General features: G+C 43.3%; 1 protein-coding gene across 1 annotated transcript in view; it reads right to left on the bottom strand.

Moving 5' to 3' along the window:
* ASAP2 (ArfGAP with SH3 domain, ankyrin repeat and PH domain 2) overlaps window positions 1-16,861 on the bottom strand; it is a 119,146-nt gene extending 102,285 nt beyond the window's left edge. Inside the window, 1 exon segment of the mRNA XM_048505976.1 lies at window positions 16,446-16,861. Within this exon segment, the coding sequence (XP_048361933.1) occupies window positions 16,446-16,571 (126 nt within the window). The 5' untranslated portion in view covers window positions 16,572-16,861.
* Between the last annotated feature and the right edge of the window lie 370 nt (window positions 16,862-17,231).

Here is a 17,231-nt window from a genome sequence, read left to right as displayed (position 1 = left end):
AACTGATGAAAGAATGAACCAGCTTTTAAAAAATAAAATTGGCAGGATGAATTAATGTAGTGTTTTGCAATGTATTTATTTAAATACATAAATAACCCTAATTTATCAACAAAAAATGCAAAGCCTCTTGTAAACATAATAAAATGCAATGAAATAATAATACCAACAAGAATCAATGGGACAATTTAATACAACCAATAAAAGAGGGCAATACATAATAAAAATGGCAAGCACGCTAAAAAGAAGTAGAAACTAAAACTTAGGGTAAATAAAATCTTTTTGATCCGGAACTCAAAGATTAGTAAAGGGGGTTCAAATTAAACTTTCTGGGGGACAGTACTCCATAACTGGGGTGCTAGCACAGAGCAAGCCACGTCCTCTATCTCCACCCATCTATCCCCCGAAAAAGAGGCACCTTTGCAGGCTCCAGAAGTTATCAAAGATCAAGGTAGCAGGTAAACTGGGAGCCCTTTAAACGCTCTAGTTCCAAACAATTTATTGCTTCAATGGGCAACGCTGGCACTTTGAACCGTAGTCAGCCCCAGGAGCAGATTACAAGATCAAATCACTATAAGATCATTGGTTTGCATTTTTTTTAAGGAGGTCAAGTCTACCCAAATGAAAGGGATGGAGATGCACTATATAAGTAACAGGCACGTAGAAAACTCACAAAGCAAAATAAAACAAAGACCCTGCTTTAGTGAAAGGTGACAACAAAGGCTGCTAAATAAATAAATTCATTCATTCATTTATTCATTCATTATTTAATGCATGCTGGGGTACAGCAACCAAAGCAGGGGGCCTTTTTTTTACCTAAGGAAAATTCCACTCTTCAGCCTTTGTTCAAAAGGTAATCCTGGCTGATTGATAGGGATTAAAATGATTAGCAAATGTATATTGCTTCCTAAATGGCTGTCCTTAAAATAGATTTCGCCCAGGCTCTATATTTTTTCCAAGAAGTCTTCCCTGAAAATGAACCACAGCAAATAAAGCACACACTAGAAGTACACTCGGTTTTCACGCTTCCTTCTTTTCCTCTGTGTGTCTTTTAAAATATACAACAAAAGCTTTTGAGGAATGCTCGACTAATTTGTTCCACTATAATCTCTTCAGCTGTTTGGAGGTAGTCACATATATACTTAACATAATGCCTAGACAAAATTACAGACTGCCAGCTGAAAAAAAAACTACAGTGATAATCTAGTCTTTACTCTGGCATCAAAAGGGGAGGGGGTGGTCTCTGCTCAGCAGGTGGTTTTATGCAGCACACTGCAATTCCTAGACAATGCAGAGGATTAAAGAACCAAGTCACAGCCTATTTTTTTTTAATTTCTAGCCTTTGTTGCTTTAAAGTCAGATGCTAACAATGAGGATGCAGATGTAGAAATTGACATTAAAGAAAGAGGACTGCTAAGAGGAACAGATGAAAGGTTTGCACAAGTGCATTATACTCCACTTGCAATTCTTAGAGAAAAAATTAAAATTGCTAGTGAGCTATTAAAAATCTTTTGGGGGGGGGCAGAAATGATTGGAGGACCAAGCCTATGGCAACAACAAAGCGTGTTAACAGCCACTGAATGGATTCTTCTCCATTATTTAAACCAGTGACTTCGCCAGAAAGTCTTGCCTACAGCTTATGAATTCTTAACACAGCTTCCTTTAACTATTTAGCATCCACATGCGCAGAGAAAAGATGTTCACCCTCTTGCCCATTTTGCTTTAAAGTTAGCCACCCTATGGAATTTCTCTGCATTTATCCTTGCATGATTCTCAGAGCACACTGTATCGCCAACTTTTGAGGAAGTTTGCAATAGTGCACAGGGCAAAATCAATTAGAAAAAAAAATCCAATCAAGTAGCCATTGATTGATTCTGTTTTATAGTAGCAAATTTGTTAGCAAAAGCTAGTCACCAAGTACTATACCTCAGCAAACCAATAAACTGTGTGGCAAAGACACATCCATCACTACACAGGTTAAGAAGTAGGATGTAAAGCTAGTTTGTTCTCCCACTTCCTCAACCACAGCTGGGTTGTGGTGACAGCCACAGTGCGTCTCAACGTATATGGCTAATAGATACCATAGGGAAGAAAGCTGAATGGCTCCACGCACATATATTTGGACACAACACCCACACACAAGCATGTAGTATGCACACTGCACCTGTGCCCATGATTAGGAATGGTCTTCCCATTCATGGGGAAAGAGAAGATGTATTTGTTTGGCTTAACTGAGGGTGTTGTGCTTACATGTAGTCAGTGGCGTAGCGACAACAGGACGGGGGGAAGGGGGGGTGAAACCCTGGGCAGCACCATGGCAGGGGTGTGGAGGGGGCATTCCGGGCAGCGTCACAGCAGGGGAGGGGGCATTCCGGGTGGGGCCACAGCAGGAGCACAGGGCGCACACATGCCCTGGGTGCAGTTCCCCCTCGCTCCACCCCTGCAGGTAGTGAATGCTCATTTGAAAGTCCAGCACATTCGGATGTAAGCAGGAACAGAGGCACGTGTTCAGCTGCATCCCCCACACACATGGCCCCATAAACTGATGTGTTGAATGTGCAAGGCTAACGTAACAGCTTTCTTATAAACTATCTTTATATCATCCAAAATATTTATAGATATGACAGTTCTGTTCCAAGAAAGTACAGAATGACATACTGATGGATTCCACACAGGGCAAATATAATGGGTGCAGGGAGCAATACAAACTATTCGGGGGAGGGATTTTCCACAGGTCCCGTCCCCAAAATGAGTCTGCCCTGTTTTATCTCCCTCAACCCAGGACTTTCGAAAATTGCTAAACCAGCGATCCTTTTGCAAAATCCCGGGTTGGAAACACTCCTGCGCAATCAGCCAGGCAGGAGGCACTTCATTTCCTTCCCTTCCACTACGCTGTCTGCCGTCAGGAAGAATCTGCCTCCCTGCCATTCTGTGCAAGTCACTGAGCATGTTGTGGGCAGATTCTCTGAGGGCCCCACAAGGTACAAAGTCCTCCAAGCATGTTTTTCCCCATGGCAATGAGTATGATCAATCCACAGCAACACATCCATTATTGCCCTGCCGTTGCAGGGAGGTCCCTTTTTCTTTCAAATGTTGGTGTTGCACATGCATAGCTACGCAGGTGCAGCCGATCGTATTGTGGGACAATCGGCGTGGCTGCAGGGGTTCATTTCTGTATGCCTGCATAGCTATGCATGTGTTGCAGGAAATCAAAAAGAGAAGCATCACTGTGCGAAGGCGTGAAAGCAACTTGGATTGTTTCCATGGGCTCCAGTCGCTGCCTGCATGGCATGCATGTGAACAGGAAAAAGGAGAACGGGCTCCTAGGGTATTGTGGGTTTTCCGGGTTGTATGGCCATGTTCCAATAGCACTTTCTCCTGACGTGTCTCATCTGTGGCTGGCATCTTCAGAGAAAATCCTCTGAAGGTGCCAGCCACAGATGCAGGCGAAATGTCAGGAGAAAATGCTACTGGATCACGGTCATACAACCCATAAAACCCACAACACCCTAGTGATTCCGACCGTGAAAGCCTTTGACAATACAGAAAACGGGTTCCTTTATAATGACTGCAACCCATTATACGAATGCTGTGCAGAATCCACCACTGAGACACAACTATGAAGAACACATGCCTATAGCAAACCACATTTCAAGTTGCAAAGCTGCTGTGCACACACTCAAGGCTTGATTTGGAATGCTTCATAGGTTCCTCCCATCATCAAGACACTGGCTCGGATCCAGAGAGCAGTGAATGGAGCAGTGAATGAAACAGATCCTTGCCAATTCCTTCCTCCCACTGAATCCCAATTCACTCAACCAAAAAGCCACTCCTGCAGGGAAGCCCTTTGTGTAACTAAAAACTTCCTTTTTGTTTTTCGGTAGACAAACATCTAGTTTTGAAGAGGCTTCTGATATTTTTTTTTGCTTGCTTCTATAGTGGAGAAAAGTACAGTTCTGTACTTCTGTGACATACAAATACACAAAAAAATCAGAAACGGCTCCAATTTTAGCCATACAGGAAATCTTGTGGTTTGAGGTTTTGTGTTTGTTTTTTTTAATTGAAACAAACTAGTTCTGAGTTTGGTATGCTTTCTAATACTGCAAAATATAGGTCCGTTTATTCCAGCAATCCTAATCCTCAAGATTGCAAATGTTTGGGACATAATTTGTCCCCCTTTTATCAGTGATTTCCATGGACGCCAGTGGAACAGGAAGGAATGTTCACCCTTTAATCCTTGGGTTCCCCTCCTCAAAGATCCATGAAATTCAATGGAAGATCATCTGAGTGAAAGCCCTGGATTATAGATGAAATAAATCCTAACAAGGACAGAGGTGGAGGAATCTGCTCATCCTCCCTGTGTTCAATTTGTACAGTGGCAGACTCCAGCCGGCTTGGTAGCGGGGAATTTACATGCAATGCCTTTGTCATGCCCCAAACATTACTTGGTGAATGTTAAACTCCTGCTAGGTCATAATCTCTACATTTTTGCACCTGCTCTGTGACAGCGTTGGCAGCTTAGCAACATTACTTTTCTCCTTTTCAAAACTACTGAGTCTTCTAAAAGTCTCCCAGCTGCATTGTTCTGGAGGGTGAACGAAACCAGAGGCATAGATCCAAGGGGACAGGGGGAGTGCAATGCATCGGGGGGCGCCCCTGTGGGGGTGTGGTGGGGGCGTTCCGGGGCGGAGGACACACCAGTGCACCGGCTGCTTTCCCCCCTTGCTACGCCTCTGAATGAAATTGCTACATCTAGATCCTGATAATGTAAACTTCAATGTCCATGAGCAGTCTTGTCCAATCTCAGTTACTTGGATCAATTTCAGTTATTATGGCTTAACAAGTTGTTCAAAAAGTCCAGTCTACAACACGTATGCTCAACCACGGCTTATTACTGCTTGCTAAAGGGTGAGTCCCAAGAGGTAAACATTTCCCTGAAAGAAAGAGGGTAGTACCAAAAACTTGAAGAGAAAAATTAAATCCATCCCACAGAAATCCTCTCTGGATCAAAATGATCTCAATGCCCATCACCTGACAATAGATATTTCCATCATGGGAAAAAGTGTTTTGAGCAAGTAGTGGACAACTCTAGACTTCAATGAAAGAATATATATACACAAGTTAATCCATCTTTTAAGACTGAAACTGTCTTTATTGTCCTTAACCTTTGCTACAAAGAACAGAGCTGGAGTGTCATCCTTATTGATTATCAGGTTTCAGCTTCATCAACCATGGCATCCCAAGTAGAATGGTTGGAAGAGCCATGTAATCCAGTGGTTCAGTTCTTATTGGCCAACCAGGACCAGAGAACGGAGATATCATTTAAATGCTCAGATGCATCATGTCTCAATATCTATGTACACCGAGACAGGTCATCCGAGCATTTGAAGTGAGGTACAGATTACACCTGACTCTTCTCAAATTCAGTAACTTCCAAGACCACAGATGTTCTAAACAAGTGCTGGGAGACAGCAATGAGTTGGACAAGGATCAATAAACTGATGCTAAAACCGAACAGAGTGCCAACAGCTTGTCGTTAACTCAGTCAAGAAGGGTTTAAGAAGTCTGCTTGTTCTGTACAGAGCCACATTTTCCCTGAAGAAACAAGTCCACAATTTGGTGGCATTAGATTTGCAACTACATAGGAAAACACAGATTTCCTTGGTGGTTTACTGTGTCTCTGGTCAGCTTCAATCAATCCACTAACTGAAACCGCTCCTGTAGAGATAGCTTTAAATTTAGCTGATACAATAACTGAGGACCATTCTTGAGAGGGGTGATTTGACTCCTTATACCCAAAGCTCTGACCACATCAAATTTTGGTTACTGTAACACATTTACATGGGCTGCCTTTGAAGATGGTCTGGATGGTTCAACTAGCAAAACAGGCAGCAGAAGGACAGTCGACTGGAACAAGCTACAAGGAATGTACTTCACTAGCAGTGGAGTAGCTAATTTGTTTCTGGACCCAATTAAAAAGGAATAGAACCACAGCACTTATATGTGGGTGTGAAAAGTACCCTCAAGTTACAGCCATATTATTGCAACCCCATAGCATCTAATCTGATGAGTTTTTGACAACAGATGAAAAACATACGTTTTTGATCAGAACTCTTTATGTCTTCTATGTTTTTTAAACGTTCCACTCCTCGCTGAGTTCTGAATTTATATTCAACTAAGTATATCAACATTTTATAGTATTTTTATACTGTGTTCATTTTATCCATTTCCACTATTACTGCATTGATTAAGTTCTATGGCTATTTTGGTTTTTATTGGTGTTCAATTTCTTTTTACTGCTAATTGTCTTTTAAGATAGCTGTGGTTAATTGGTATCTTATTTCATTTTTGTTTTAAATGCTTATTGCAGTATTTTCATTTAGATGTTACTTGGGTTTGAATTGTGGTCAACTGTGATTGAGAGTGAGGAGTATAAATATTTTAAATGCATAATGAACTATCTGAGCAAACTAAGTGCAATCTCTCTTCTCAGGCTGTGACAAATTTTCTTGGGATTTAGGAGCTAATCTAAAAATGTAAAAGTCGGACTAAATTTTCACTCACCCCATGGAACCATCAAGCCATACCCCACATAGCAATGATTTTAAAAATCCTACACTGGTTTCTTTTTCACTCTTTTTTGATTTTGTGCCACCAAAATAAAAATTTAATAGCGAACAAATCCAAATGTATTGTCGAAGACTTTCACGGCCGGATTCAACTGGTTGTGATGGGTTTTCCGGGCTGTGAGGCCGTGGTCTGGTGGATCTTGTTCCTAACGTTTCACCTGCATCTGTGGCTGGCATCTTCAGAGGTGTATCACAGAGAGAAGTCTGTTACACACTGTGTCCGATTTGTGGCATTATAGTGTCCCAAATTTGATTTGGGACACTATAACAGTAACAGACTTCCCTCTGTGATACACCTCTGAAGATGACAGCCACAGATGCAGGCGAAACGTTAGGAACAAGATCCACCAGACCACGGCCACACAGCCCGGAAAACCCACCACAACCATTCAAATCAAAATGCAATGGTGAAGACTAGGTTCCTTTGAATTACTTCATCTCTACAAAGTGTGGGTTTAACATCCTCAACATTTGCAATTTACATCTCCTATAATCAAATTTGCCCTCACCTAGACAGCCCCAGGCTAGTCTGATCTTGTCAGGTCTCAGAAACTAAGAAGGTCAGCCCTGGCTAGTATTTGGATGGGAGACTGGCATGGAATTAACAGGGGTATGATGAAGGGGGAGGCAATGGAAAATTGCCTCTGAACATCTCTTGCCTTGAAACCTCACCAGGTCAGCTATGACTTAACAGCACACACAACAAAATCAAATTTGGGGCATTATAATGCCACAAATTGGCCAGATTTAGTTCATTTAACCAAGTCATCCCTGGTACAAAGACATATATTTGCTCCAGGGAGGCAAACAAAGGCCGGTGGACTCCGGATTTGTGTTGCACAAGTAAGGTTTAGCCATCATCACTGAGGAAGTTTCATGCACAAGTCTCCTTCAAAGGTGCAGTGGGCACAGCTTGACAGTGGGCCCCATTCACTCAGACTAATTCCGACTGCAAAACAATGAGCCACAAAGGCTAAGGAAAAGTGTCCATGTTCCATTAAGCAGCACTGTCAGATCTTTGGTGGATGGGTCCCACTGCCTGCTCCCAACCTTCCCACAAAGCAGCCCTTCCCATGTGCACATCATTCTCAACCTCCATCTCCATGGTCCACGGCGAGAGGGGAGAAGCCCTTGGATGAGCATAGCCCAGAGCTACCTCCATCCAACAGCAGATGGAACAAGGAACACCAGCTGCTGGCCCCAGAAGTGCTGCAGGCTACACCAAGGATGAGTAGTGCCTGTCAATCCACTGTTCCAAGTACTAATACCTCCCCACAAAGAGAACTTCCTCTCTCACTCACATAAGCACCAACAAGCAGCAGCAGCAGCCAGTGCAAAATATCTCACTGACTCAGCTCTCCCCAACCAGTGTCTATATTCTGTCCCCGCATCCTGGACTTTGCCCAAGATGCTGTCATTCCAAAAAGAAACGACTGCTTTCCAGCTGAGGCCAAAGCACTGAAGTTTGACTGCCCTGTTGTTGACTAAAACATTTCCAATAAGAATCCTCCATTTAATTTATCCCTTCAAATTATAAACCACTAGAGCACGTCACATACTATTTGATACAAACAGAAAGACGATAAATTTTCACATTCACTATTACTGTAGCCAAAACACAACGGAAGGCTTCTTTTCAGGCCATTTTAGTACATGGGCAGAGAGAAAAGTCCAGAGCGTGCCATTTTTCATCTGTTTTAATCTATGATGAGCTTTCAGACAGAACTGCCCCACAGTGAGTTCTCTCTCACCAGGATATTATCCAGTTAAGCAGCAAGAGAAATTTCACATCGTCAGCTGCAGATGCGGTACAACGTGTGATAAAATAGCCACGCATGTGTGGTTCTGCACAAGATACCAAATGCCTGTAATATGCCACTACTTCCTGACCTCCTTCATAACCAATGTTTTAATAGTTCGTTTTATGTTTTTGTATGCATTTTAATTCTGGTTTTAATGGTTTCAATAACACATTCTTTCTTTGGTTATTTTTAATGATTTAAAATGTGGTTTTATTAGTCATGTTTTAGTTGGTTGCCTTGACAGCCCTTGCAAGGGCAGAAATGAATAAATTTAGCACTCCTTAGATTGAGTTCCAAGAAATACATTCAGCAAGTTGTAATGCATGCACACAACCAGCTCAGGACAGTGTGAAGAATGTTGCAGCCAGCATAAGAGACATCTTTCCTATGCCAGCCTTTGTACCCTAACAGTCATGAGACAAGGCTCTTCTTAGTTCAGAAAACCACCAAGCTATGCCGCTCTTGCACCAAGATGTACTGATGGGCTGAAACAAAAGAAACCATTGCCCTGTTTTCTATCTTTTCCTTCACTTAAAGAAGCCCTCAAAAAGCTGTACCACTTGTACTAAAATTGTTCACAATGCTGTTATTGTTTCAAAATTTGTATATTGCCTGTCTGTCTAACAGCTGTTTGTACATTTATGCTTTTTAAAATAATAACTTTTAATTATTCCCTAACAAAACAAAAATGTGGCTTTAGTTAAGATCCATACTTCTAGGATTCAGGCCAGCGTTTAAGAAGAAATGCAAAAAGGGAAAGGGGGTAGGACAAAAATAAACTCATTCATGACGTCATATTTTAATTACAGAGCTATTTTATGAGCTTAAAAATATCCATCTGCAAAAAAAGGGGGGGTTCTATTTGTTGTTTCTAAAAACTAGACTTTACATTTGGGGTTCTTAATCTGTAGGATATGCCTCCCCAAGGAGGTATAGAGAGACTTCAGGGGAGGTGTAAGTTGCCTCTCAACTTAACTATAGGTTGTTTTATTCTTTGAATACACAAAATTCACTTCCACCAAACTGTTGTATTGCTTGTGTTTGTGCTCATTTCAGTGAGTTAGCATTTTTTAGTCCTCTGAATGAAAAATCGCAGGCTCTGGATGAAAACTGTTTGCAAACTCATCCTGACTAAAGTTTAGGTCAGAGTTGTGGGTCATAAGATCTTTCCCCAGGGAGGTGTGGCAGCACAGATTTTAAGAACCACTGCTTTAAATGCTTAAGAGCCTTTATTTGAGATTTAATCCGCTGATCCTGTTGGTGTCTGGAAGAGCTCTGTCTCCCTTCCAATTTGGGGACATGCATTCCACTGACTGGATTCCAGGGTTTTCTCAACCAAACAGTGGTGGAAGTGGGAGAAAATGGAACTGGAATAGTTTTGTTTCAAATCAGGCCAAACTCCACTGATCCTGTGGCCTACTTGCCATTTGAGGTATAGAACTGCTATACAAGCTGTTTGTTAGGTAGCCGGAATTAGGCGTTCACGCTTCGTCAACCATTACCAAGAACCGAATCACTATTAATGGATATTAATGAACTTGACCTAACATTAGGTAAAAGATTCCTTCAACAGATCTTCCAGACGTTTCTTCATGGCTGAGGCAGGACAAGACATGCAGTCAGCAAGATGATGACGATGCAGCGCTAATTTCAGCAAGCCTGGAAGACCAGTCTTTTTCATTTTCTTGCCTCCCCAGGCCTGTGCCATTTGTAGGACAAGGAAGCAAGGCAAGCACCATAGAAACAGGTGCCTGAAGTTACAGCTTTGAGGGGCTCCAGCTGCTCAAGGAAGATGCGGCTTCTCTAAGCGCAGCACTGCCTGACTCTCCCAGGCCCAGCTCCACAAGCAGCGCCAGCCTCAGCCTGCTTAGATGGAACACAACCCAGGCGATTCTCATCCAGCCTTGTCCATAGACAGCTTCAGCTTCCTACAAGAGCTGAAATCCCAAGCTCAGCAAATCCTACATCCAGCTAGCCTGGTCCAAACTGGTTTAGGATTCTGTGACGTTTTATTCTGAGATCATTTTTATTCATGCGAAAAAGAAGTGAGATGGTTTTAAGACCATTTGAAAACAGAGCGTCCCAAACCACTTCATGGACTGTCTCGCACTACTTTAACGTCCTGGGTTTAATTTTTATTTCCAGATTTCTTGATGCCAGCCCTGTGCAGAATTGGAAAAAGAAGTACCCCTATATACCTAGGTGCTTAAAAACTATGCAAAATCTGCCTATATCCTAACAAATAAGTTTCAGGATGCATTTTGTAAAGTGTCATGCTATTAAATGGTCCTGGGATATCTAAAGGCCGAGACAATTACAGAAACGCTAAGTATTTCTCTAAGGGAAACTTGATGAACGGGCTTTTTTTTTTTTTTTTGTCAAACTTAGGTCTAATTGATCATTGTATCTTGAATCAGAAACGAATCTGCTCCAGGTCAAAATCGCTGTTCTCTGAAACTCTCTTGCTTGAACAGCCTGGATTTGTTTTTCTAAATTCATCCTTTGAATTGCACACTACTTCACTCACTGAGTTCTTCCTGCACTTTGCCCAGCTGGCACCCTAATCTGAATGAGGAGCATTCAGTACAGGAAAACCTGCTTTGGTTCAGCGGACAAGAGGACCAGGTAGGGTTTTTTTTCATGTACCTTTATTCCATAGATATAGTGAGGTTCTCATATTTTTTCCAGTGATTGCAGAAAAAAGTGATTTTTTAAAATTCCTTATATTGAGCCAGTGTGGTGAAGTAGTTAAGAGCAGCAGACTCTAATCTGGAGAACCAAGTTCGATCCCCTGCTGCTCCACCGGAAGTCTGCTGGGTGACTATGGGTCAATCACAGCTCTCTCAGAATTCTCTCAGCCCACACAGAGACAGGTAATGGCAAACCACCCCTGTTGGTCTCTTGCCTTGAAAACCCTATGGCAGTGGTGGCGAACCTTTGGCACTCCAGATGTTATGGACTACAATTCCCATCAGCCCCTGCCAGCATGGCCAATTGGCCATGCTGACGAGAGAGAATGATGATGCTGAAATCCACTAACTTTATCTGGAGTATAAGGAGCCAACCACAGCGACCTCAGAGGATCACCATGAGTCAGCTGCAACATGACAGCACTTAACACATACACACACATTTCTTACATTGGCTAACCTGGAGACACCCTCTAAATGTTATGTTTTGCTACAATCTGGTGCATGGAACCTCTGCCAGAAACAGTAGTTTCAGAACTCTGATCAAACTCCAATATTCCTGGATGTCCAACTGCAAACAGACTATGCTTCTTTTCTTTCCTTTCCACAATCAGGGATTTTCAACTGGGATTACATGAACTGCAGTTTAGAATCCTACTCTGTGGGGAGGAAACCATCGCCAGTTTTCCCAGTGTCTGTATTTAGCCCTTACTTCTTTTAACCACTATTTAAACATCATTTAACCATTTAACTGTTTTGAGTGCTCTGAGCAGTACATAAATATTTAACATCAATCGCAGCAAACTGGAGTTGCCTTTTGAAATCAGGAACCCTTCAATTGTATTCTGTGTTCATAGAAAAGGGGAAAAGGTACATGAAAGCATGGGGACAAACTATGTTTGTAAGTGAATGCAGTCTAGATAAGCAACATACAGTCACACGTAACTGTTGAGATGTATATACACACACAGGCACTGGGTCTGAATGATGCTCTTGAATATATCAGAACAATTCAAAGGACACTTTGTATGACAGAATCCAGAATTCAAAATACTCTCAGTATTGCAGCTGTCAACTTGTAGTAATGTTAACTTTTAATACTCTTTCCAGCAGTGGATTTTTGCTAATCCCCTGAACGCTCTAAGAAAATCAGAGCATGGACAGCAACACAAAAAGGCTTTTAGTTTAATGGTTTCTATACCTGAGGACGTAACAGTCGGTGGAAAACAAAGGATAATTGCTCCAGCCGTTTTTAAAAAGTGGTAATAATTGAAAATCATCAACACAAAACTAATCACAAGATGGTATCAAATCTCCTTCATGGTGTTATTTAGTGTCATTATTATGAGAAATCCACTAAACCAACAGACTGAAAGCTGTTTTCCATCCCCCGCTTTGAAAACTAGACCTTTTGTCTGAGAGTATGCACCTAAATAGGTTACCATTATTTTAAATGACTTCTCATTTCTGTAGTGGAGTTATTATTCTACTTATTAAAAGTGGACATCCTGGTGTTTCCATAACTTGCATACAAAACAAAGCACTAAAGAAGAAGAGTTGAATTTATATCCCCCCTTTCTCCTCTGCAAGGAGATTCAAAGGGGCATACAAACTCCTTTCCCTTCCCCGTTCACAACAAATACCCTGTGAGGTAGGTGGGGCTGAAAAAGCTCAGAAAAACTGTGTGTAGCCCAAGGTCACCCAGCTGGCCTGGGTTGGAGTGCACAGGCTAATCTGAATTCCCCAGATAAGCCCCCACAGCTCAAACGGCAGAGCAGGGAATCAAACCCGATTCCTCCAGATCAGAATACACCTACTCTTAACCACTACGCCACTGCTGCTCTTACTATGGATTTGTTTTCCACAAATTTGTAAACATTGTAAACATTGTTCAGAATCAGACCAATATGATTTCTGTCACTGTTATTTCCTCCCGGGACTTAGGCAAGCGTCTGTGCTGTTCCTTAACATAGCATCATGGACAGACCTGAAAATCCAGGCAGTCTACTAAGGCTGGTTAGCTCTGCAAAAGCCGTGAACTTAACACTACACAGTTGAGGCAAAAGGTTGACACTTCGAAAGCAATAACTTTTTAGGCACCCCGGAATGAAAGCGCTCAGTTTAATTAAATCATTGCAACAGCTCAATGTGACCAATTCAGAACTGCTGACGTGGTGCCAAATTTGCCAAAGGAATTAATACTAGTACATGAGCAGAGCTGCTGCCAACACAGTCTTAATTAATGCAGTTTTGCATAATTCTGCTCGCCCTTAGTGAATAATTCTTGACAGAGTTGTAAAATATTAGTTTTATTAGCATCATTCCCTAGCACAAAGCATAATGGATAAGGCTGAGAGATATGAACATTAATTATGTTTATACTGCTCTCTGATCAGAATCTCTCCTTATTGCATGTTTTGATCCTTCCCTTTCTCCCATAAGTTCAGGGCAGCATACATGACTCCACAATCCTCCATGTTATCCTTACAACAATCATGTGAGGAAAAGCAGGCTGAGGGACAGAAAAAATTGGCTCAACTCCTCCCAGCCAGTTTTATGGACCACATGGACTGGAACCTTGATCTCTGTAGGCCTAGCCCAGCACTGGCTCTCAGCAATTGACTCTGCATCCAGTACTGACAATGTCTCTGGTAAATTAACACACCCTGACAGAGCTACTTTGACACCTGCTAGCAATCCTATGTGGGTTCTGCAACAACAAATGCTGACAGATTTAAAGTGCCATCCTAAATGGATTAAACCCATCAAAGTCTGAAATCAGTGGGCTTAAATGGCTGTAAGCTTGGGCTGGCACTAGATGTGACAATCAAGAATTTTTCTTCTTTTTTAATTAGTCAGTTTTTCCAGTTATAATAGCAACATGCTTGCAAGCATCCTGTTCAGTGCAATCATTCCGCACTTGATAATTCAAATTTATCACCACCAGAGAACTGTGAATCACGCTCATTCACAAATCAGGATATTCTGGTGCTTGACTCATTAACAGTTTTTTAAGGACATTACATGATCATAAGCCATCATCTGAATGCATTTTTTTTCTTTGGTCTTTCAGCCGCCATGGCTTAAGATCACACTTTTGATTTGCTTTCCTAAATCATAAGCATTTAATCTTTCAAAATTAGAAATAAACATTCTCTGAAAACCCAGAAAACATTAGCAAATTGCACTGATTTCTCCTTGTGTTGTATAGCAAAACAAACAATATGGATTAACCTATAAAGTGTTATTTCTAGGACTGAGGAACGGAAGATCCTGTGTGAGGACAGAAGATGGAAATCAATTATCTCTGGATCCCCTCCAATCCTGCTCATGAGAAATCTTGCAGTTTAAAGGACCATTTCAACACTGGTTCAGACTGGGATTAGACAACAAATGGACCACAGGTTGCAATAGGCCTCCATGGTCCGTCCCCATGGCAATGCACCTCCAGGCAGGTAGAGTGGTATGAAAGAGATGGAGTGAATTCACATGGGAGAGGGTAGGCACACTGGAGGCAGCTCACAAGCCACAGGTTGCTAACTTCTGCCTTAAACACAAATGATCGCACCAAATTCTCAACTAATATCATTTACAGAAATGTCACATTTTTATAAAGAGCTGCTTTGTGTTTGTACAATATACTAATAATGGTTTTAAGAGGCATAAACAAGGCACAGCAACTCAAGAGCAAATCAGAGTGCATGGGCGGGGAGAATCATTGCAACAGCAAAATAATATTCTTCATATGCAAAAACCCCAAGTATTTTTAAAAGGGGCGGAGAAAACAATCTATGCTGGCTTTGTGATGCAGTAACAAGCACACTAGCCATGCCAGTTTACAATAACGATGTGAACAGTGATATCACCGAGGCTCGGAATTGCTGCAGTTCTAATAAAAATGCAGCCAGTATACAGATCACATGTGTCAAATGAGATGCATTCATGCCCTGTTTGGGCATGCCCCCAAATCCTCCCCATGGGAGTGAAGGGGGAAAGGATCCTTCCCCCCCCCCCCTATTTTTCATTACGCAGGGAGGATTCTGCAGTCTGTATTGGATTTAGACAGTTTATAGGTCAGATTTTCAACTTTGTAAATTCCTATGAAATCACAAGAAGAATCCCCAGCTACATACAGTTCAAAGCCTTACACTCTGCCACAGCAAAGCAAAAACACTTTTCACAGAAACACACAAAAGCAGAGTTCTAATGCTCCATCCCTCTACCTTTAAAACACCAGGCTTAATGGGGAACATGCATCTTTTGCTTCTTTTGTTTGAAGGGACCCGGACATAAATACTGTACAGCCTACTGAGGACAAGGGAGAAAGTACATAAAGTCAACAAAGAGGTCCCAACTGAGTAGATGGTCAAGCAAGACCCATGATCTGGTCAGGGATTAGCGCCTTTGTTTTGGAAACTGTTTAAGAAACAAAAAGGGGTAGAAAACACCATGGGTCTCCAAGACATGGGGGAGGAAGGGAAACATTTTCATAGATGTAGCAGCCATAGTCTCATCTAGTAGAAAAAAATTTGACCCCTTGAGCACTCAGTCCTCAGGTACAGTGTAAAACTTAACAGTCAGCTCCTTACACATGTTCAAAGGGATTCACTCCCCAGGTGCCATCTTATGCCCACTTTCTAGTGCCACTCAATACAGTGGGATTCACTTCTGAGTAAGCAGGACTACCCAGCTCTGAAATCCCATTGTGCTGTTCTCTGCAACACAGAATTTGTGCAGGAGCGAGGAAAGGGGTTGTATATGGTCACCTAGCCAGCCCACACCTTCCCCTACAAATCCAGGTATGCAGACCTGCCAAGAAGGGTGTCTGCCATATCTCTGTGTCAAAAAAAATTAGGCAAGGCAGGACCCAATGGCCGGCCACATACAGGTGGATGTATCCCTCCCCGCTTTCCCCCTACTTCCAGGGCTGAGGGCAGCCAAGCCCTTTGTGGCAGAAGGAGGGAAGGACTATTTTGGTGGGAAAGGGACTCAAGAATGATTCTGGGCATCCACCCCCAAATTAAAAACACCAAGGCGGACAAAAGGGAGAATTGCGTCGCTAAGCAGGTCTCAACCCCCAATATGGGGACGGAGAGAGGCGGGCACGGAGCCCCCTTTGTGTCAGGCGGAGGCGACTCTGAGGCGAGGCAGCAAAGCTGGGCATGGCTGTGGAAAGCTGCGCGCCCTCCATTGCTCCCTCCTCCAGCATGAGGGAAAAACCCCGAGCGGAAGGGAGCGGAGAAAGCGGCTGCAGGAGCCCCAGCTCGTCGGGCCGCCTTCTGCAGGCCAGAGGTGGGGCTGGGCTCTGCCCCCTTCGGGCTGCTCACCTCCTCGACGGCGGCCACGGTGTTGCGGCATTGCACGAGCCGGGTGGTGAAGTTGGAGGCGGTGGGCGCCTTGTAATCCTCATGGGTCTCGCACACGAATTCCGACACGGAGATCTGGTCCGGCATGGCGGGGAGGGAGGGACGGGAGAGCGGCGGGGCGGCTCCAGCGACGGGAAGGGGGTGGGAAGGAAGGCTTGGGAAGCGAGAGGCGAAAAGAGGGACGCCGCGCCGCCTCACATCGCCGGGCAACCTGCAACGCTCCCGCCTTGCAACCGAGCAAGCGCCATGGGGTGGGGGACGGCTATGCTGCGAGAGATGTTAAGGCGAATGCCCTAAATTTTGCAGGGAGGGGAGCAGGAAGCCGAGGAGGTGACCAGACACCACCACCCTCCCTTCTCATGCATGCATGCAGAAGCCCGAGCAGGAGCACACTCCTCCCACTCTGAGGGAGACTCCGAGCACGCCCATTGCAACGCCGAAGGAGGCCGAGGAACAAGACGCGCCTACCCGGGCACGGCCGCCGGTGGAGGAGGGCAGATGTTGCTCTCACCTCCCTGCAGCAAGGAGATAACATTAAACAAGCGGCCGGGGACGCCTTAGAAGATTTATTTCTGCATCTGCTTTCTCGAGGCGAAGCCCACTTCATCAGATGCAGTGAGGTTTACCTCTATGAGGCGGATACACACTTCCTGCAGCAGCAGTGAGCTGATGCTGATATAAATGCTATAAGGTGTGACTGGAGTTCTGCTTAGTTTTTGCTGCAAAAACTGGAATGATCTTCTGTAG

This window comes from Sphaerodactylus townsendi, linkage group LG01 (genome assembly GCF_021028975.2).
Source record: "Sphaerodactylus townsendi isolate TG3544 linkage group LG01, MPM_Stown_v2.3, whole genome shotgun sequence".
In the NCBI taxonomy this organism is placed as follows: Eukaryota; Metazoa; Chordata; class Lepidosauria; order Squamata; family Sphaerodactylidae; genus Sphaerodactylus; species Sphaerodactylus townsendi.
The sequence above is the reverse complement of the archived record's forward strand: the minus strand, read 5'-3'. Positions and strand labels throughout refer to the sequence as shown.